At 39.2% G+C, this 15,937-nt stretch overlaps 1 protein-coding gene across 1 annotated transcript in view; it reads left to right on the top strand.

The window, feature by feature from the left end:
* The window catches only part of Itga1 (integrin subunit alpha 1), a 145,431-nt gene that overhangs the window by 91,004 nt on the left and 38,490 nt on the right, over nt 1–15,937 (top strand). Inside the window, exons 9-11 of the mRNA XM_006979431.4 lie at nt 4,149–4,314; nt 8,432–8,505; nt 9,375–9,519. Of these exons, the coding sequence (XP_006979493.1) occupies nt 4,149–4,314; nt 8,432–8,505; nt 9,375–9,519 (385 nt within the window). The remainder of the gene's footprint in view (nt 1–4,148; nt 4,315–8,431; nt 8,506–9,374; nt 9,520–15,937) is intronic.

A 15,937-nucleotide genomic window follows, 5' to 3' on the forward strand; every position in this document is an offset into this window, starting at 1 on the left:
AAAATGGAACTATTTTGATTTCATAGTTGAGAATAGCTTCAAATGGTCTTGCCTTCACTCAGGACAATGTCTAAACAACGAGTGACATTAAGTCTGTGGCTGATGCCTTTCTTCAGTGTGTAAAGCCAGAGCTTGCTCACTTGGTCCAGACATTACATAAGTATCAGAGATTGTCTCATTTTTCTGCTTCCCCCTGAGGGCTAGTTGGCATTCCAAGTACCATGGATGCAGGCCACAAACAGCATTAGCCATCATCAGAATTAACAGTATTGGTGCTGAGGATGTAGTTCAGCCAGAGATTGCTTGCCTCCCTCATGGGATCACTTAATACTCAGTACACACACACACACACACACACACACACACACACACACACACACACACACAACCAGCATTAGGGACACTTCACTGGAAAGACAAAGACAGTGCACAACTTTTTAAAAGTGAATTCTGTGTTTTGCATTATGTCTGGTGACATAGTCAGTTTTTCCTTGTCTTAAACTCTGCCTATTTGGAGTCCTATTTGATTATTATACATTGCTTCTCATCTAGTAAAAAATAGATTTCAAAATCCCATTCATCTTCATGGAGAACCACATATTCATGTGTTTTCCATTTTAATCAGTGTGTTATTATCAAACTGCTCTTGAAATCTGTATAAATAAAAAATAAGAAAATGTCACTTAATAATTAGTTACCTTTCCTACTTTGTGTCTCTTTTCCCTGCTGTACCATATTTATTTTAAAAAATATTATTTGAGACTAAAATAGAAAACAAGACACTTGTTTTACTTTTTCTCATTTGTGCACAACACAGAAAGACTTCGGAAATCTCTATTCATGCCGCATATATTCACACCAATATAAGCTCTATCTTAATTATTGCCTGGAATATTCTTTTATCTCAGTTATTGTCTGGACTATTCCGTCTACTGCATCTTTTCCCCACTGTTTGGTCCTGATCAACACAGAAACGTGTTTTGACAGGAAACAGCTCCCCAAGAGAATTAAATATTAGTGATGTAAGTTCCCTGTTTTAAAACTTCAAACATTCCCTGTTAAAATTCCATATTTTGAGAGGCCACGAGTTGGCTTTTAGTCCTCTGTTTCTGTCAGTGGAGAATATTAGACTGGTCCATGAGGCCTTATTAGATATTCAGATTCTACTCCTGGGTCGTAATGGCTGAGAGGTGTGAATCACTTATTGCACTCAAATGTAAATGAGATATCAGTGAAGATCACAGCATTCCATTTATATTCAAATAAAAGGCATGATGCTGCACATAAATGCATTGCACATTTACTCTGACATACCTGCTTCGGGGAGATTTCAGTTCTGACTACATTTTTCAGGTAAATATTAGCAGAATTCAAATGCTTCGGTTCAACAGATTTGAGATGTACTTAAAAAATTAGGTGTATTATTTGACTTTTTGTTTGTTTTCATAGAAAACATTTTTACAAGTTAACAAACCCTGGGGTGAAAGATTCAATAGGCTTCTGTCACTGTTTTCATCTGTGACATAAGGTGGTTCAAGCCTCTGTAGAAGCCCAGAAATCCTGCATCTCTGAGTATATTCTCCAACATTGTAGTTACCCACTTTATTCTTACTCGTTACATATGTCCTGTGGGCACTTTTCCTACTTAGTTAAATCTACTTATCTTCCTCCTTTCACATTTACCGCTAGATGTCTGGTAACATTTGCTTCACAATTAACAACTTCAACTACACATGCCCTAAAACTCAGTTATTTGGTTTGTTTTGTGTATATTTTGAATTTCAGCAATTTTAAATTAAATGGGAGTTAATATGTCAATCCAATAGTTAATCTAGAACATGCTGGGTAAGAATAAAAGAGGAGCAATGATGATTTATCATCCCAGGATATCACAAAGTTCTGTAGAGTAAGTTAAGTAAATCGGTGGGGAACTCAGAGGAATCCGCATCATCCAGGATTTGAATGAATCTAAACATATAGGTTACCAAACTGATAAAAAAAAAAAGAAAAAAGTAGTCTAACCATGTTTAGCAGGAAATGCATGGGTATGGTTCCTATAGAACTTGTAGACTGTCTCCTGCAACCAGATGCAGTGGGACATCCAACTATAAGAAAGGCATCTTGATAGCTCTTCTTAAATGAGGTAGGGTATTTGTCCAATGGTGTGAGAGCATGGCCTTTCAGCTTTGCCTCCCTACCTAACATCTCTGCCGCCTCCTTCTCCACTAATTCTCCTCCATCACATAGCTGACAAGCAAGACAGTGCCAGGGGAGGGGTCTCTGTTCAGAGGCTAGCTACATATAGTGTTTGCCCTGGCTTTTCATCACAATAGCCAGGAATTTAATTTTTGTTTTCTGCAATAATTTGTGAAGTTCCTGCCTAGACCATTCTATGCAAAGTCCGGGTATCATAGTAGGAAGAGTGAGTTTAAAAATGAAAATCGAACAGAACCTAAGTCATGCACAGGCTACCTTGTCACCAGCTCCAGGTTTCCTTAGACACATGCTTCCCCCAAAGAACGGCCGGTCCTTCCCAGATACTCATGTGTCATTCATTTCAAGCACATTAATGAATGAAAGAACTAGGGTGGCCTGGATGGATGAGGTCTTAAGAGTGAAGAGTGAGGAGTTGGCTTGATGTCCTACAGTGTGGAACATTTCCTCTGTGCTGGTCACTGGTGTTCCCCAGGGAAAGGGGCAAGCACATCACGCAAAGCCTCTGTGAGCCTGCTGACTGGAGCAGATACGACTCATATTCTCATATGAACAGTTCGTGTGCATCAGAGTTACTCAGTTGTACAGTGTTGCTCATACACTATTCATGTGAAACAAATAAATCTGCCAGAGGTCATAAGAAGAACTATGTAAACAGTAACTTGAGTTTTTTCTCATTTTTGTAAGTACATATCTATATATCTTAATCAAAATATCATTTTGTAGCCTACCATCTTAAACCTCATTTTATGCATCATTATTTACAGATATCTAAGTTGTTCTCAGTGGGATAGAATAATAAAGGAGACAGGAATATTTAAAAGAACTGGTCATCTTCAAGTGTAACTTGTAACAAAATAAAAATTAAATGTGCTTTATTACAAGAGTGACATTTTCATTATAAAAGAAAATGGCCTTTAAATAAATGTGGGCAAATCAATGATAGAAATATAAAATATTATAAACAGAAATAAAAAGTAATATATTATTTGAATCTTCTTCCTATTACTCACATAGCTATGCAATTTTAAAATATAAAATTAGATCATATCTTTGTATTGGGGATTTTTAGTTTAAAATTTACATATTTATCACAAACGTATATTTTCACACTAAAACTAAACAGGCAAGATTGTGCATACCTTAAAGACGAAGCATGATTAGTATGACTTCATGAAAATTTAAAACTTCTCATACAAAAATGAAACAAATATAAAAGTCTTCACTCCAGAATATATGCAGAGCTTTCACAAGTCTCTAAGAAAAAAAATGCACATATGCACACATGTGTGCATGCACACATGTATAATATATATTCACATAGGTGCACAAACATACCAAACATTTCCCTAACTCCCTCACTGGTTGCACTGCCAGAAGATGGCCATGTCAGTAGCTACAACCATACCACAGTCATATAGAAATTATAACATTTCTTTTGAACTGTCAGATTTCAAAGCTATAGCTGTTACACAGCATCACAAGAGTGTAGCAGAAGAAAGATTTTTGTTTTCCCAGTTTTAAGAAACAGTATACAGGGATGGAGAGATGCTCAGTGGTTAATATCTTGTACTGCTTTTGTAGGGAACCCAAGGCTGCTTCTCAGAACCCATGTCAGACAGCTCACCTCTGCGAGTAACTCCAGCCCCAGGAAGACTTCATCCCTCAGCCTCAAGGGAGCCTGCACTCAGGTGCACACACTCACACACAGACACACACAGACATAATGAAAAATAAGATAAATAGTCATATGAGTCAATATTAGGAAAACCATGTACTCAGACAGCTTCTTTTCCATAAGTATTCCCATAAGTACAAAACATTATCACATGATAAGATATCCTGAATGTTCCTGTTCACTGAATATATGTTTGAGGTATTTATTTGACATTTAAAAGTTAAAATATGTTCTTGCCATTTTTGTCATGCCCTAGATCCTTGGCCACTACAACCGAGGGAACTTAAGCACTGAAAAATTTGTGGAGGAAATAAAATCGATCGCCAGCGAGCCCACTGAAAAGCACTTCTTCAATGTCTCAGATGAGTTGGCCCTGGTCACTATCGTTAAAGCTCTAGGAGAAAGGATATTTGCCTTGGAAGGTATGACTATCTTTCCTAATGCTGCCTGTCGCTTCTAAAATTCAAATTTAATATGATGGGTTTGAGGTGTTCTCGGCACACTCCTAGCTCATTTTTACTGTGTGCAGTAGCCATCAGGGAAGAAGTCTCTGTCATGTGTATCTGTCATGAAGCTACTGTACAGAGAGCTGTGTCTGCTAGAAGCTGTCTTTGTCAGGCTGTGATGATGCCCAGGAGAGCTAGTGGACATGGCGGTCAGCATTGACATATGCAAGAAACCAAATGCCCCAGCATGCCTTGTTCCTTTTCGGTGACACAAGTTTAGAACGAAGAGCCACTGGCTCAAATTTTGTTTTCTGACGTGTGTGTCTCTGTTTCCTTAGGGCGGCTAGGACAGTGTTCTGATGCCAATCATTTCTGTGTTCATTCCCTCTGTAATTGGCTCTATGCACATTTGTAAAGATCTTCATGGAGTTTTGCCTCGAGTCCTTGGGTTGCAAAACTTCATCTACTGTGGTTGTCTAATGATGTCACCACCTCTTTGAAGATTTTCCTTTGACTTTTTCAGCGGTAACAGTCTGTTGAAGCTACTGAACAATGCTAGTCCCCTACGTGGGAGGTGTCCAGTAACAAACTACTTTGGAACTCACGTTCTCTGAATCATAAAGTCTTCTTTGAATTTTTGAAGGTCTGGAGACTCAGGACTCAGACCCCAGATCCCCGCAGAAACCACAGAGAATTCTTCTGTCCTTCTGGGCCATCCCAGTTCTATTGACTGTCTTCAAGGGGGCCCGATGAATATAGGTCGCTTGTGTAGTTGTGAAAAGTTCTATCTTGCTATCCCCGACAGAACCTGTTAATTACAAGTGAAAGAGAATGTGAGGATGAGACATGACTTTAAAAAGGGTAGACAATTTTGAGCGAGTATCCAGTAAACAAGAAAAAAAAATGTGTGTGCGCGCATGTGTGCTGAGGACTGAACCCAGGGCCTTATATAGGCTGGACAACTGCTCTACAGCTTCACTATACCTCTAGTTCAAGAAAGTGATGTGAAGCAATGGTTTTTAAAATTTCTTGAGTAGCCCCTGAAAACAAACATTTTGCTTTGCAAGCCAGCACACACATATTCATGCATATCAAAATACAGCTGATCTCAGTGTGTCTCGCGATAGTCTGTTACTTACGGTGCACGGCGTCACTCGCACCTCTTCCTGCTCGTACAGGTACCCTCTTTCAGAGACAATGCAATGGCACTGCTCACCCCGTTGCTTTGGATCTGAGTCCCACTCAGTGCTCAGGAGCTTGGATTCCCTCTGAGGGTGACGAGGACTGGCTTTCCAGGCAGAAGGAGTTTCTCTGACTCCCTTTTTGTCTTCTGCCTCCAGAGACAGAACACTTGAATCATAGCCATTTCTGAATGGCTCCGCTGTCCTGTGTTCTGAGTCCAAGTCACTGTTCCATGGCTTTGGTCTCTCAATAGCCATGGAGATGTTATTTAGCAATAGGCCAGGCCATGCTTGCCTAGATTTAATATGAATGGTCTTCTAAATTACCGTGCACTTTTAACTTTTAACATCACAGGCCAAGAAAGAGTCTGTAAAGGGTTGAGTTTTTTGCTTGTTTTTGTTTTGTTTTGTTGTTTTAGACTATAATGTAACCACAGCATTCCTCTGTTTCCTTTTCTCCCTCAAAACCCCTCTCATATAACCCTCCCACTCTCTTTCGAATTCATGGCTTCCTTTTTCATTAATTTTATTGCATGCATATATGTATATCTGTACACATATAAATTTCTAAATATAACCTGTTTGGTCTGTCTAATGTTACTTATATGAGTCGTTGGTTTTTTTTTAAAAATTACTATTAGACTAGTCAGTTAAACATAGTAAGTGCCATTTCTAAATACTCTCTAAGTCAGCAGGCAAATATAACCTAGAACTGGCCAAATGTGACCCGCATTGTAAGGGATGTGGTCCATTTTGCCTGAAATGACATTTTAAGATTCTTTATAACCTTACCAAATCACAGTTAAAGTTCCTCACTAGAATGTCCGAATGCTTCAAGAAATCTCTATATTGAAATATGAAATCATTTTATGAAACTCTCCAAAGATTAAAATTTCTTCCTACTTCTCTATTAAGACTGAAGTCATAGGGGTTGTCTGTTTGGTTTCTGGTTCTGTTTTTGTTTTTGTTTTCAAGGCAAAGTTTCTCTGGCCTTGATCCTCTTGCCTCGACTTCCCTGGTACTGCCATTATACAATGGCACTTCCAGTATCCTAGGTCTCATTCTTTTCATAATGAGATCACAAAAGGCTTTTCCCCCTGTCATTTGGGAAATCTCCATTTCCTGTCAGTATTTGTTTTAGATGGTAAATAGCTACAATTATGACAGTCTGGTTGGCCAAGGACAGTACCACCTAGTGAGTCAGGCATGCTCAGGAGTTGACTAAACAGATCAGGAAAAGATATGAATCTCCTTTTCTTATCAGCTTCCGGGGGCGGGGTGGGGGTGGGGGGTGGGAGGTGGGGAATGCTTACATTCCCAACCGGCGGATACAGTGCAAGAGTCAGAGTGGTGGGTTTACTTCACATCAGCCTATCAGGGACAGGTTGAAAGGGAGAGATTTGGCATATGGCCAGGCTATTGCTATGATCCTAATGTAGCATGCAGAATGCCATGGAGCTCCTTCTTCTGTTCTCATTTGAAAACACAACATCAGAAGAGGGTGAGCGATGCTGGCGTCTACTACGATGTTCTTGCTATCCGTCTTGCAAAAATAAGCGTGGAAGTAGCTTAAATCATTATGTATCAAAAACACATTTTAATTTGAGGTTAAAATGCATCTTAGTCATTTAAAGGGTAATTTGAATAAGGGATTAAAATGATAGATTCAGATTCTTTTTTTTTTTTTTTTTTTTTTTTTTGGTTTTTCGAGACAGGGTTTCTCTGTGTAGCTTTGCGCCTTTCCTGGAACTCACTTGGTAGCCCAGGCTGGCCTCGAACTCACAGAGATCCTCCTGGCTCTGCCTCCCGAGTGCTGGGACTAAAGGCGTGCGCCACCATCGCCCGGCTAGATTCAGATTCTTAATCATTGCCACATTTAATCTAGCCCTATAAAAATTCAATTGCAGATGCATTTTTTTATAGTTTTATGCCACTAAATAAATAGTAAACATGTTTAATTTCACAAGTTTAATGATTCACATGAATCAATTGACAGACAGGCTGACTTGGCCAAAATTATATGTTATTTTTAACTTATTTTTAAGACCAAGTAAACCAGTGACTCCCTGGAAGCAAGTAGATCAACATTCCCTCAGTTCCCCCAGGAAACTGTGGCTTCTGGTCTGTAAATATTTTGAGAAGAGTGTAACTCCATACAATGCTCTAACTTGTCTGGACTTTACCAATGAGCTTTAAAATTGGTGTTTTAAAAATATAAAGTTTCTTTAAAAATAAAGACTTAAATGGGACACAAATGGGAGCTATGTGAAAAAGGCACCTCCTGAGATGAATGATCCCCACATCCAGTATTAAGACCAACATGCACTGGGATCCTTAATTCTATCAAACAGTGGCTGCTAGAGAGGATATAGAGCCTGAAGTGTAGGTGGGATGATGAGCTGAGAATCTCTTTAAATACACGAGTAAAGTTTTGTTTAACCCTTAAACAAATTTGTTTAAATTTGTAGGGTATCAAATTTAGCTCTGATAGGGTTCCCAGACCAAGTAGACAAGACAGTTGACTCCTACTGTAGTAATTCAGCTCTCCAAAGCACCAAGGAATCACAGTCAGCTACAGTATAGAACAGACAGGCTGACTTGGCTAAAATTATGTTAATTTTAATTCATTTTTAAGACCAAATAAACTTTCTGCAAGCAAGTAGATCATCGTTCCCTCAGCAAGGATGGGAAGCCAATGTTTAAGAACGGGAGAAGAGTCCTTTCACCAACCTCTGTCTTGTATTTAACCTTGTCTAGTTTTGGTTGAGAAGTACATGGCTGATAGTGCCCTAATGCGTTCCATAGTTCTGCTTGGAAGGTCCCCAGATTCTGGCACTTCTGTGTCCAGCCGATCACTGGCAGCCTAAAAGACATTGGCAGTCACTCACTGTGTTATCTTTCCCACATTGTAGCTACAGCTGACCAGTCCGCAGCATCGTTTGAGATGGAAATGTCTCAGACCGGTTTCAGTGCTCATTATTCACAGGTATGTTGATCATGTCCAGGAAAGCAATATCTTTCCTGCAAAATTTCCCCACAAGCAATGCCCAGCCATTGATTGATTAAGAATTCTTTGAAGTTTATGTGAGGGGCAGCTCTGCAGGCTGTGGTTGTGATGTCTAATCCAAATGGAGAAAATGGCATCTCACAAGCTTCTTATTAGGAGAATATGTCACACAGCTTCTATATTTTACCAGTTAATAGTTGTGAACCAGACAGACTGAGCTCTGCTGAATGGAATTGTGCACCTAATGAAATGAAAGACTTAAGACATTTGCTTAAAATGTGGAATCTTTTTCTCAGTGTTAAGGTATTCATTGGTCATGCTAATATTCATTAGAAGACTAAGATGTGTGTGTGTGTGTGTGTGTGTGTGTGTGTGTGTGTCCAGAACAATATAGAAAGGCAAGAAGAGAACATATCATGGCCCTTATACAGGGTTATTAACATTTCAATGTGGAAGTTACATAGTGTAACCCAGCTTCCTTTTTAATTAAAATTGGGATTTTGCTTTCTTGTTAGTTGTTTGTTTGCTTGCTTGCTTTTTGTTTGTTTTCAAGACAGGGTTTCTCTATATAGCCCTGGCTGTCCTGGAACTCGGTCTGTACACCATGCTAGTCTAGAACTCAAGGATCCGCCCACCTTTGCCTCCTCCTAGGTACTGAGATAAAAGGTGTGGACCACCAGCATCTGGCTTAAAATAGAGATTGTAATATTGTGTTCTTGCAAAGAAAGTTGTTTTTAGGACTATATGAATTAATTTTTATAAAGCACTTTGGACCATTCCTATCATATGGTTAGTGCTACCAAAGTGTTTGCCAATACCATTTTATTGCTCTCTGTCTCTTACATTAGGACTGGGTCATGCTTGGAGCAGTGGGGGCCTATGACTGGAACGGAACTGTCGTCATGCAGAAGGCTAACCAGATTGTCATCCCTCAGAACACCACCTTTCAACCTGAGCCCGCCAAAATGAACGAACCTCTTGCTTCTTATTTAGGTAAGGCTTAGATGTGACTGCTAGAAGCTTCTTCAAAAGAAATGTTCACATAATTTTTTTTTATCCATAACATTGTTTTCTCTGGTGTTTTAAAAGTTTTGGGAAAGGTTTCAGACTTCTGAGCAGCCTTAGCGAGTCAAAGTCATAGAAGTTGGAGGTCATTAGCTCAGTGCCTGCTGAGGTGTTGGACAAGTGTAAGGAACAGTGTTAGCTGGCACTGAGTGCTCAGAGTGCCCGCTGTGTCCGATATTTCCTATAAAACCAGAAGAACTTTGGACCTGGTAGACAGAAAAATGAGGTTAGAAAAACCTTGACACGGCCTGCAAAATATGTATCCTTAATTTCTTTCTACAAGTTCTCATTGTGAAAGAAAATTTTCAACTGCTTTATCATATAGCTTCTTCTTTGATTCTATTCTTGTTTATATCTATAGCTTCTTCTAGTCACATTCAGTAAAACTCCGGGAATAAGGGGATGGGGCACATGTTTGTCGCTGCCTTATTCAGGATCTATACTAGGCTCAGAACCAACTGAGTGGAGTAGGGGGTGGCGGTGAGGGCCTTTCATCAATGTGAAGGCACAGGAAACAGGTGAGAAGCCTAAACAAAAATGGAAAGGACACCACCAGTGGTGGTGCACGCCTTTAATCCCAGTACTCGGGAGGCAGAGGCAGGCGGATCTCTGTGAGTTCGAGGACAGCCTGGTCTACAGAGGGAGTTCCAGGAAAGGCTGCAAAACCACATAGAGAAACCCTGTCTCAAGAAAAAAAAAAGAAAGGAAGGAAGGAAGGAAGGAAGGAAGGAAGGAAGGAAGGAAGGAAGAAAGAAAGAAAGAAAGAAAGAAAGAAAGAAAGAAAGAAAGAAAGAAAGAAAGAAAGAAAGAAAGAAAGAAAGAAAATGGAAAGGACGCCCCTGATGCTGTTCCCCTGTTCCCACTTAGCACACTTGTCCTTATGTCCTTTCTTGTCCTGTCAATATTCTCAGCATTGGGGTACAGTGATAAAGCAAAGACCTTGGTCTTGAAAAATACTCATTTTACTATCGCAGCATTCTTTCAAGGAGTTTTTGATCCTGGAGGCAAGGTTTTTTCTGTCTAAATCCTAGTTTCTTTATATTTTATGAGGAAGATACCAAGTTCTAGGGTACCTCCACATCTCTTCTTACTCAGAGCACTTGTAACAGCTGCAGAGGAGACAGGACTTCAGAGTTTGGGTCTCTGTTATCTAAACACATAACAGTAAGCAACAAAAACATCCCACTCTCCTCCTACCAGAGAACAAACAGACTTGAACAACTCAAAGCCCAAATGACAAAGACAACAACTCAAAGCCCAAATGACAAAGAGTAAAAGATGATTTAGAGCAGATAGACGTGGAAATGATTTCCCTGACACAAGCCCACCTTCCTCCAAATCTCGAAGAAATTGGAAGCTGGAAAAGGAAGTGTACTGTGTGTCTTTGAAACAGTTGAGAATGTGTGATGATGCCAGGGTTGAGCTCATGCTTCATACTGTGTCTGTCATGGTGAGAGACATGCTTAATCTGCTTTCAAAATTAACCATCAGAGGACAGAACAATTGCGCTCCAGTTACCACTAGCAGCTCTGACACACCAGTCAGGTCACCTGATTCTTACACGAGTATTCCCTGTATCAAAATACCTGACTCTGGGCTAATTGGGAAAGCACTCAAAAATACAGAGTGCCTGTGTTGTGCCAAACATATTAAACAAATTTAAAATGACAAAATAGATGAGGCAGACCATTGTTCTGGATGAGAAACAATGTAGAAACAGGCAACCTCACTGGGTATGCTATGGGCTAAGACATAGAGAATTGACGGAAGTCGGGGGCGGGGGAGCGCTTAGCTCAGATAGCTTCCGAAGTTCTTCATAACCTAAGATTCTGTGAGATTGTTATATGCAGAAAACCTTGGACTCAAAAGCCAGTTTAACCTAAAGCTTCTTTCTGCCCTAGATAAAACAATTATAGGTCATAATGGATGGATTTGTAAATGTAAATTATTATCATTCCTATGAAAGGCAGTTGATTGTGTGTTTGCAGAGCCACAGAAAGGGTCACTCTTCATTGCCAGAAATTCACTTTAAGACCCTAGCCCAAAACAAACAAACAAACAAACAAAAAACAAATTCAATGTCCAGACCCTAATCCATGGACCTATTAATGTGTTACTTTATGAGGCATAAAGGACTTTCCAATGCTAACTTTGTGAGGGATCCCGAGATAGATTATCCTTGGATATATTTTGTCTTAGGGTTTCTATTGCTGTGACAAAACACCATGACCAAAAAGCAAGTTGTGGAGGAAAGGGTTTGTTCAGCTTACACTTTGCTGTTCATCACCAAAGGAAGTCAGGACTGCAACTCCAATAGGGCAGGATCCTGGAGGCAGGAGTGGATGCAGAGGCCATGGAAGAGTGCTGCTTATTGGCTTGCTTCCCCTGGCTTGCTCAGACTGCTTTTTTTTTATAGACCCCAGGACCACCAGCCCAGAGTGGCACCAACCATCATGGGCTGCCCCCCCCTCCATTGACCACTAATTGTGAAAATGCCTTACAGTTGGATCTCATGGAGACATATTCTCAACTGAGGCTCCTTCCTCTTTGATAAGTCTAGTTTGTGTCAGGTTGACACACAAAACCAGCCAGTACATATTGCCATAGTCCAATATAATCAAGTGATGAAATCAGAAAAATATTTCCTAGATGTGTTTAGAGGGAGATAGAATTGTAAGAAATGGCCAGAGAGATGCAGTGTTGCTGGTAATGGAGGAGGAGGAGGGAACATAAGTGATCTCTAGATCACAAAGGACAAAGAAGTGTGTTCTCTCCATAGTCTCCAGGAAGGAGCCTAGCTCCCACCTGCTTCTCACTATAGTGCAGGGAAAGCTATGTAGGACTTGTAGCTTACAGAATTGCACAAATAAGACATTTGAAATGTACATGGTAAGCCATCAAGTTTATAGTAATTTGTTATAGCATCAGCAGAAAATTAATACAGGTTTGTTAAATAATACAGTTTCTAGCACTGATCCTATTACAACTAAGTATTTAGACAAAAAGACTGAATGAAGAAAACAAATGTGTTTGACATGGTCACTACTCCCTATATTCACTTATTCTAATTATTAATTTAACAGTGCTGTATTTTCGGTAGTCTAGGTTAGAATTCTATCATCAAATGCTTTAAGTCAAGCAAAGTTCTAAGTCTGTTATTCCCCTAAAGTTTGAGTCAATGGTTGGTTAAAGCATGCTTAAATTATTTAAATTTTAAAGATTATACTGCATATAAGAAAACATCAAAATAGCCTTACTTGTTTCTATGGCCCCTTTTATCATTTACAATTTAATGAAACTGGAAAAAGTACTTGTTGACAACATATATATGCAAATATGTGTAAATAAATGTGCATATTTATGGCTCCTGTATGCATAAGAAAAGATAAATTTGCATATGCTGTCTATAGTATATTAATGTATTTTCTGTTCATTTTATTACCTTAATCAAAAGTTAAGATATAAGACATTTACCAACAGGTGTCTAATAGATATAAGATGTCTTTCATATGCTTCCCCTAACCCACTCCCAAATATTTTTTTTTCAAATCTGAAATAAGGCTTTCAAATATTTTGTTGTGGGTATTGTAAAATTATGGAGAGACTGAGTTCACTGCCCTGAAATCTGGGTGAAAAGCAACCAGTGAGGCCATGTGAAATCTTACAAAGAGGGCAAAATGAGAGGCCAGCTCTCTATGGAAATATGTGTCCATCAATGAAAAGGAGGCAGTGGGAAATGTAGCATGAACACCCCTCTCAGGACAGAGTCATCCACCCAAATTCTTCTCACCCCATAACCTGCCTCAGTATGTGCTTAGCCATATTGCGTTTGAGTGTGGCGGTGAGAATGTAGGGGAGCCCGAACTCTGTCCCCTTCATCCGTACATTGTTCTCATACATCCATGCTATGTTCTGATCATGCCTGACACACTCTAAAGGAACAAGAAGTGAGCTAAAGGCACAAAATGAAGGTAAGCCATTCATTTCCTACTCCATCACCAAGGTTCTTGCTTCTTCCCAGAAGGTATGAAACTAGACAATACTCATCCTTCATAAAGGAAGATGAAGGTATGAAAACAGATGAAAAAATTCACAAAGGATAATATGTCTGACCGATTTTGTTCCCTTAGCACTTATATAAACATATTATTTGCACACACAAAAAAACAATTCTTTAACTTATAGTAAAGTATTTACTACTTAAATTAAAAATATGATCTCTTTCACAGTTGAAAGTGGTTCTCTGTGACTTTTTGAACTATGCTTGTCTTCTACTCCAGGAATAAGCCACTTCTAACTATGAGAGCATTGCTTCCCTTCTGCAGAACTCAAGCCTATGGGTAGCAAGAGTTATCTATTGATTTAGCTCCATTCTCTACAGATACAAAAAGCAAAACTATTTTTCCTTCAGAAAATAATAGTAATCTGACCTAAAGCCACAATTTAAGCTCTTTTGCTAACTGGCCAAGAGTGACCTCTTAGGATGGTTTGCTATGCATTTGATCCAGAACTCCCCTCAAAATCATGTATATCAAGACACTCAAAAGATCATGTTCATTTTAATAACATCTGAGAAACTTCCCAGGCCATCAAGGCTATGAATATCTGAAAAGCCACTAACGTATCTCAATAGTGACTTTACCATTATTTTGTGGCTCTTTCCATCTTTGCAGAGATGGACTCATAGCTAAAAAGGTGGACTTATAGCCTCAAAAAAAAAAGGAGTGAATGCCCAACAATGGTATGGAAAATTTGCTGTACATGTATACCAATAAATAAGGTAATGCCAAACTTGGGAGTTGTCCATGTATCTCTGGTGAGTGAGCTAAATCAACAGAGACACCTGTGATGAGTGCTTGGCCATGCGCAAGACCCATGAAGACACAGAGCCCATGATCAGATTGACCCATGTTATGATGAGCTAGCTCTGTCATAAGAAGATGACTCTGACTGAACTAGAACAAGGTGTTCTTAAACCTTAAGTGGATATGGCGTGGAAGGAAAAGGAAAATAGGAAAAAAAAATCGCAGGGCTCATGAGAAATGTCCACATAACATAGTATATGTAGTTGAAGGCAGAAGCAGGTAAAAGAAAATTTTACAGAGCATGAAAAATGAGATGGGTAGATGTGTGAAAAAAAACCTCAGTTTTAATTAAAAAAGAAAGAGTTAAAAAATCACAGCAAAGGACTGTTGTTAGATAATTTAGCACCCATCAAAACACCCACAACTATAAATCATGGTACTCACACACAATGCTTGAGAAGGTTTAGTGAAACTGAATGACTCTCCTGCAGCAGTTCATGGAATAACCCTACTAGTGATGTCCTGGAAGTGGCTCACCTCACATTGTAAGAATGAGCAACACTGATCCTGTAATCTATTATTTGAAATTTATTGTCAAAAATATTCAAAAGAAGGAAAAAAAAGTCCTCAAACTTGCTCTTTATTATCTCAAGTATAGTACAAAAAATTCTCAAACAAACAAAAAATAAAACAACAACAACAACAACAACAAAACACCTAAATTCCATTAGTCCATCAGCAAATGGCCAGGAAGTAAGGCAATACCTCTATGATACAACTCAGACAAACAATCTTTAACCATATAAAATTGCAGTTTAAAAACATGGTTAGCAATGCAGGAAGAGATTATATTTTCTGTCATATGAGTACATAATATGATTAGTGTTGATAGTATAGACACTATACTATCTAGATCAGTGGTTCTCAACCTTCCTAATGCTGTGACCCTTTAATACAGTTCCTCATTTTGTGGCGACCCCCAACTGTAAAATTATTTCATTGCTATTTCATAATTGTAACTTTGCTAGTGTTATGGATCATAATGTAAATATGTGTGTTTTCTGCTGATCTTACATGAGCCCTGTGAAAGAGTTATGCAACCCCCAAAAGTATCATGACCCACATGTTGAGAAACACTGATCTAAATAAAATGTAATTAATTTGCTCCACAATGGTGATTGGAGGGTTTCAAGGTGTGTGTGAGTGTGCATGACTGTGCACACTTGCATGTAGGTAACTTCTCCCCCTTTTCTGTGGTGATATTGTGTTCTCCAATATATTGTGCACCCTAATAAACTTATCTGGGGTCAGAGAATAGAACAGCCACTAGATATAGAGGCCAGAAAATGGTGACACACACACACCTTTAATCCTAGCATTCTGGAGGCAGAGATCCGTCTGGATCTCTGTGAGTTCAAAACCACATTGGAAACAATCAGGCATGGTGACACATGCCTTTAATCCCAGGAAGTGAAAATTATATAAGGCGTGAGGACCAGGAACTAGAGCCTGGTTAAGCTTTTAGGCTTTTAGCAGCAGTT

Source organism: Peromyscus maniculatus, chromosome 15 (assembly GCF_049852395.1).
Source record: "Peromyscus maniculatus bairdii isolate BWxNUB_F1_BW_parent chromosome 15, HU_Pman_BW_mat_3.1, whole genome shotgun sequence".
NCBI lineage: Eukaryota > Metazoa > Chordata > Mammalia > Rodentia > Cricetidae > Peromyscus > Peromyscus maniculatus.